Here is a 6,400-nt window from a genome sequence, read left to right on the forward strand (position 1 = left end):
GTATGCTAGACTTTTAGTTTTGCTATTTCCCTTTTTTAGAATACGCATTGTAAAATGAAGTGCCTTCCAGGCTCTTTTCACAGTGTAATTAACTTGATCAGACCAGCTTAGGTCGCTGCGTAAAATTATTCCCAGATATTTACAGCTACTCGCTTCTGGGATTACTGTGCCCCCTAACGAATAATTTAGTGGCTCCGTTACTCGAGCCCCCGTGAAACAAACTGCCTTACTTTTAGTTGGATTAATTTTCATCTCATTTTCAACTGCGCATTTCCCAAGTCTGTTCAGATGTATCTGCAACTTTTCCTTATCATTATTATTTTTAATTTTCTTATATATTATACAGTCATCCGCGAATAGCCTAATAGTTGACTCAGTATTTCTCCAAATATCATTGACATAGGCGAGGAACAGTACTGGGCCCAGCACACTTCCTTGCGGTACTCCTGATGTTGTTCTGACTTCCTCCGATAGTTGCCCTCCTACTCTGACTCTCTGCGTACGGCCCAAAAGGAATTCCCTTATCCATATAACTACCCTTGAGTCCACTCCTGAGGCCGCAATTTTCGTAAGCAGACGATCATGACAGACTAAATCGAAGGCCATCGAAAAATCTATTACAATTGTGTCTATCCTACTTCCGTTATCCTGTGAGTCTGCAATGTCTTGGTAGACCGTGATTACTTGACTTTCACATGAATATCCCGGCCTGAAGCCATGCTGACCCTCAAACAACCAATCATTTTTATCCCATATTTTCCTCAGGTATGATGCTATAACGTGTTCCATTTGCTTGCATACTACTGAGGTTAAACTGACGGGTCTATAATTGGAGACCAGCGATCGATCACCTCCCTTGTAAACAGGAACCACTATGGCCTGTTTCCAGTCACCTGGAATAGCGGCATTATTCATTGTCACATCCAGTAATCACGCCAGGTATGGAATCATGACTTCCCACCCAGTTTTAGAATTTCACCAGAAATGCTGTCTGGCCCTACTGATTTGTTCTTACCTATCGCTGCTAATCTTTTCCTAATAATTTTCGTACTAACTGCGAAGGGTTTCCCTGAGATATCGTGCTGTATTTGCGGGATGCTACGCTCACTGCTGAATACGGAAGAATAATATAGTTGAGGAAGTTAGCCTTTTCTAACGAATCAGTAACGAGTCGTCCATTAACATCTTTGATTGCAGGAATATTTTAATGGCTAGTGAAGCATGTTTGATTCTTACTTTGAATTGGTATGTTTAGAGTCTTACCATGTTAAATCAACACAGCAGTAAAGTTGACCACCTTTGATTTCGGTGAAATTTGTAGGCCTGCAGAGTCTGATAGCATAAATAAGAAGTTTTTTCCTTAAAGTATCAGTCAGTTTCTAGGTCATTGCATTTTGAAGTTTTCATTTGTTCGTAGGTGGTACTTTCATCTGTTATGTCACTTATATTATTTTAGGGCCCAGTAACATTTTGTAACATTGACCTTTGACATTTTTTTAAGAATGCATAGCCATATTTATGTAACTTTTTGTCCAAACATTTTTTAGTTATTTAAATATGTTTTTGGACAGTTTCATGTTTGGACATGAATGAGATGATTTATTACCAGAAAGAAAATTGCACAACTTGCTTTGAAACAGATCGACAACTACCGTGACATGTTTTACATGGTCTGATATAACAAAATAAATTGTTGTGCTCTGTGATATCATTTTGTGAATTAATAAATTACAAATGTATGGAAAGTTGCCAGAGCATCATAGAAATTTTATCTTTGGGAATATGGGATATCCCAGTGTAGGTGGCTGGATTTTAACTTGGGGGTTTTAACTAATAAGGATATTGGTATTGAAATTGTATATTTTTTGGACATTTCTACTGATATATTCTAGTAAAAGGTCTCTGAAAGAAAATACATTGCAAAATTCTGTATTGTTATTTTGTAAGGGTCATTCCATGTGAAGTCTTCCAGAGAGGTCACTCAACATTTTAAAAAAAACTAATTCGTTCGGTTCTCCCGATACATCCAGTTTTATAATGCGAGAAAACTCGTTTGCGTTATCTTCTATATCTCAATAACTATTGAAGCTAGAGACTCCAATGAAAAACCAATTTGTTTCTCATGATACGGACTACACATCATATCATTACAAGGTTTTACTCAACTCACTTCCTCTAGGTGTAATTAAGCTTGAAACTTACCTATCGATTTTGGGAAAAACGCTATTTTTCACCTTCAGAAACCAATGGGAAGGGGAAAGTATCAGATCTGTGGTTTATACCTTTTGTTGTTACCTACATGAGGAATATAATCACGTAGTTTTGAACCTTGTACCTATTTTCCAGGAGCTTCCGAACTTTGCTCTGGGGCCAAAATTGGTCATTTTTAACATCTGATATCTCTGGTGGAGAAGCTCCAAAAATTTTGAAACTCGTACCAAATAATTCTAGAATAAAATGGAGTTAAAATTACAACTTTGATATTCAACTAATAGCTGAGTTTTTATAATGTGAAAAAACGCATTTTTGCCTGAAATGGAGGTTTGCATTATCTCCCATATCTCGATAACTATTGAAGCTAGAGACTTTAGTAAGAAACCAATTTGTTCCTCATGACATGGACTATAAATCATATCATTATAAGGTTTCACTCAACTCACTTCCTCTAGGTCTAATTAAGCTCAAAACTTACCTATCAATTTTGGGAAAGACGCTATTTTTCACCTTCAGAAACCAATTGGAGGGGGAAAGTATCAGATCTGTGGTTTCTACCCTTTGTTGTTTCGTACATGGGGAATATAATCGCATAGGTTGACCCTCGTACCTAGTTTCCAGAATTTTCCAGGAGTTTTCAAACTTTGCTCTGGGCCCAAAATCGACCATCTCATATCTCCGGTGGAGAAGCTCCGAAAATTTTGAAATTCATAGCAAATAACGCTCTATTCTAGAGTAACTTGGAGTTAAAATTACAACTTTGATATTCAACTAATAGCAAAAGCACAGTGGACCACTGTAGGTTGTGGTGCAAGGGCTGAGAAGGCTTACCCCTCATACATACATACATATAACTAATAGCGAAGTTGTGGGCACTTTGAATTTTACCAAAAAAAATCAATACCTAAACAGTTGGCGTACCTGCTTCCAGTGGTATTAGTTCTTTGTGTACTCCGATAAAAATTGTCCAGTTTGTTTGAAAGTACACGTAGTTCAGTAAGTGTCCACTATCACAGTGTCTTCAAAATCATTGGACTTGGATGTTTTATAACACCTGACCATGTTTTCTTCCAGAGGGACGACCCGGTGTTTTTCTCTTGTGTGGGGCTCAGTTTTGTACTTTTGGAACCTGCCTCTCAGAATGATTTCATTTCTTGCAACTTCCTCTTTTGGCACAAAAAGTAGACTATCCCTAAGATATTTTCTGTGCAGAATATTTACAGTTCTAGTGGGCACATGATTTGATGAAAATGAGTTCTTTGAAGGATGGCTTTCGCTGCTTGCCTCTTCATGGTGCTGCCAATACCGTCACAGGTGTGCGAGGTGACAAAGAAGTTCCATTCTGCTTCAAGTCCAAAGTCTTCATAGTGATGACATAAATTGGAAAGATTCTTTTTGTTTTTATATTGGCTTCCAGTGCCATCACTGCAATAAATAACTTTCCTGACTGAAGGCACATTCTTTTATATCGGTGATAAATTTTTGGAACACACAGACTTTGGCTGTATTGTGCTTTACATGATCACTGATTATATACGAGCTTCGGCATTTTGCTATACTGTCCGCCTTGTAGTAATACACAAAGGGGTGAAGTGTAGCCGGTTGATTTACCCAGTGGAAACTTGAATCTTGTCTTGAATGAGAAACAAACAATTTTCTGCAAAATCTGTAAAATTCAAAGTGCCCACATCTTCGCTATTAGTTGAATATCAAAGTTGTAATTTTAACTCCAAGTTACTCTAGAATAGAGCGTTATTTGCTATGAATTCAAAATTTTTGGAGCTTCTCCACCGGAGATATGAGATGTTAAAAATGGTCGATTTTGGGCCCAGAGCAAAGGTTGAAAGCTCCTGGAAAATTGTGGAATCTATGTACGGGGTTCACCTACATGATTATATTCCCCATGTAGGAAACAACAAAGGGTAGAAACCACAGATCTGATACTTTCCCCCTCCCATTGGTTTTTGAAGGTGAAAAATAGCGTTTTTCCCAAAATCGATAGGTAAGTTTTGAGCTTAATTAGACCTAGAGGAAGTGAGTTGAGTGAAACCTATAATGACATGATTTATAGTCCATATCATGAGGAACAAATTGGTTTCTTATTGGAGTCTCTAGCTTCAATAGTTATCGAGATATGGGAGATAACGCAAACCTTCATTTCAGGTGAAAACACGTTTTTTCGCATTATAAAAACTTCGCTATTAGGTGAATACCAAAGTTGTATATGTGGGCTGTAATTGCAGTGGGTAAATAGTTATGCTCACGTTCCTGGTTTTTAGACACTTGTAGTTCATTGACTTCAAAGTGAATGAATGTTCTGTTATAATGTGTCTGTTGATTCATGTCCATTGAAGACTTAATTAGAATGGCTTCCACTGTGTATTATCCTGCGTGGTTATAGTGAAAGAATGTTATCTTACACAGAAACAAATTAAATTTTTCAAACTTCGTGTCTTGCTTTCTGTATGATTCCGTTTCCATCTTTTATTTTCCTGTGTTATGCTTCCCATTATATGGCTTGTTAGTCAGAGACCTTCACTTGATTATCTTCCATATTGTCATATATTCGAGGCATTGATATTTTTAAGTCCTAACCATGGATTGTTTGGACTTGAATTATCATGAAATTTTAAGTCAAGACACCTCATTGCTATTACAAATGTATTTAGATTCCTATCACACAGAACTTTTTAACTGTTTACTGTTCACTTGGAAAAAGAAAAAAAGGCATTTGCCTTCACATGTTCAGTGTGGCACGATGCGACCAGACACGAGATGATTTATGACCTGTTTGTGTTGGAAAGTCAGATACTAAAACATATCTAAGGGACAGGGCTATCGCAAAGAGTCCAGTGTCTGCACATTCTAGAGGAGGGACATTTCTAATGCAGCAGGTAGATGTGACAACTGGGTGAGGAATATCCCTTTCTGACATGGAATTGGGCTGAGGTTCCATTCTTGAAAATTTTAATTACCCACAGTTATTACCAGGAGAATGTCTGCTACTGCATGCAGTGGTCGCTGCATCCTGAAGAAGGGTACTGTAGCCTATATATAATAATTAGATGTGGAAAATGGGTGAGGGATTTCCACTTGTAGAAACTGGTATGCAGAAAATAATTTTTTGTTGCCAGTGTAGAAAGGTTGGAATATATACAGAAGCATAGCACAAAATTGGAGACGGTGAACAAAATATAAGATAGATAGGTTGCCAAGTTGGCCATATGTAAATTAATATGACTTTGCTGGTTCCAAGAAAGTGTGTCCAGTACAGCAGGTGGCCAACATCCAGGAGTGACCAACCTCACAGGTTTCACTGTGTAACAAAATTTGCCAAAGATCTGTTCAGTTTTGCATTGTCTTTCAATGACATGCAGTGAAATTGATCAGAAGTATTGCTCATAAATGATTTCATAATAAACCTTTTAATCAAATTTCAGGTATGCTTTACCATTGGTTATTAAAGTGATGTTTGTGATTTTATATTGGTTCATTATTTTATAGGCAAGACATTAACCAGAAGACAAAAGAGATTACAACTTTGAAGACAAAAGTTGCAGGTTACAGGATGTCAGTGATAGTAACTAAACATTAACTGTTGTGTTTGATAATGTTTTACCATAAATGAGATTGAAATGTCACCATATGTTTGAGGTTAAAATACGTTTACATTGATATTCTTGGATATAGCACTTTTTTACTGCCAAATTCTTAAAACCAGTGTTCACTTACAAACGTGCTACATGCATGTAGAGATTAGATTGATATGCTTCCTATAGCCAATGTTTCTTCTGCAGGTCTTACATTCTCAGAGAAGTGGAATACGGACAACACTCTGGCAACAGAAATTTCAATTCAAGATTATGTTGCCAAGGGACTGAAATTATCATTTGATAGCTCATTTGCACCCCAAACAGGGTAAGTACAATATCTAAAGCAGATGTTGCCTGTATTTGAAAGTGAAGACCTTGACATCATTTAACCTTTAACATACGGACTTTTAAATAGCCGGCAGCTCTATGCAGCCAAAATTTAAATGACCCTAAGTCTTTAACATTGCAGACTTTCAGAAAAACTACATATTTTCCGTTCTATGCAACATAGAAATACGAAATAAAAACAGCCTGAAAGACAATAAAATTTTCTACATTTACACAAAAGCGCAATTTTTACAAATGAAAATTAA

The 6,400-nt window shown here is 36.9% G+C and overlaps 1 protein-coding gene across 1 annotated transcript in view; it reads left to right on the plus strand.

Moving 5' to 3' along the window:
• LOC111867674 (voltage-dependent anion-selective channel) overlaps positions 1-6,162 on the plus strand; it is an 11,490-nt gene extending 5,328 nt beyond the window's left edge. The window contains exon 3 of the mRNA XM_023857716.2: positions 6,012-6,162. Coding sequence (XP_023713484.1) covers positions 6,012-6,136 — 125 coding nt within the window. The 3' untranslated portion in view covers positions 6,137-6,162. The remainder of the gene's footprint in view (positions 1-6,011) is intronic.
• The last annotated feature ends 238 nt before the right edge of the window (positions 6,163-6,400 follow it).

This window comes from Cryptotermes secundus, unplaced genomic scaffold (genome assembly GCF_002891405.2).
Source record: "Cryptotermes secundus unplaced genomic scaffold, Csec_1.0 scaffold931, whole genome shotgun sequence".
NCBI classification, from domain to species: Eukaryota; Metazoa; Arthropoda; class Insecta; order Blattodea; family Kalotermitidae; genus Cryptotermes; species Cryptotermes secundus.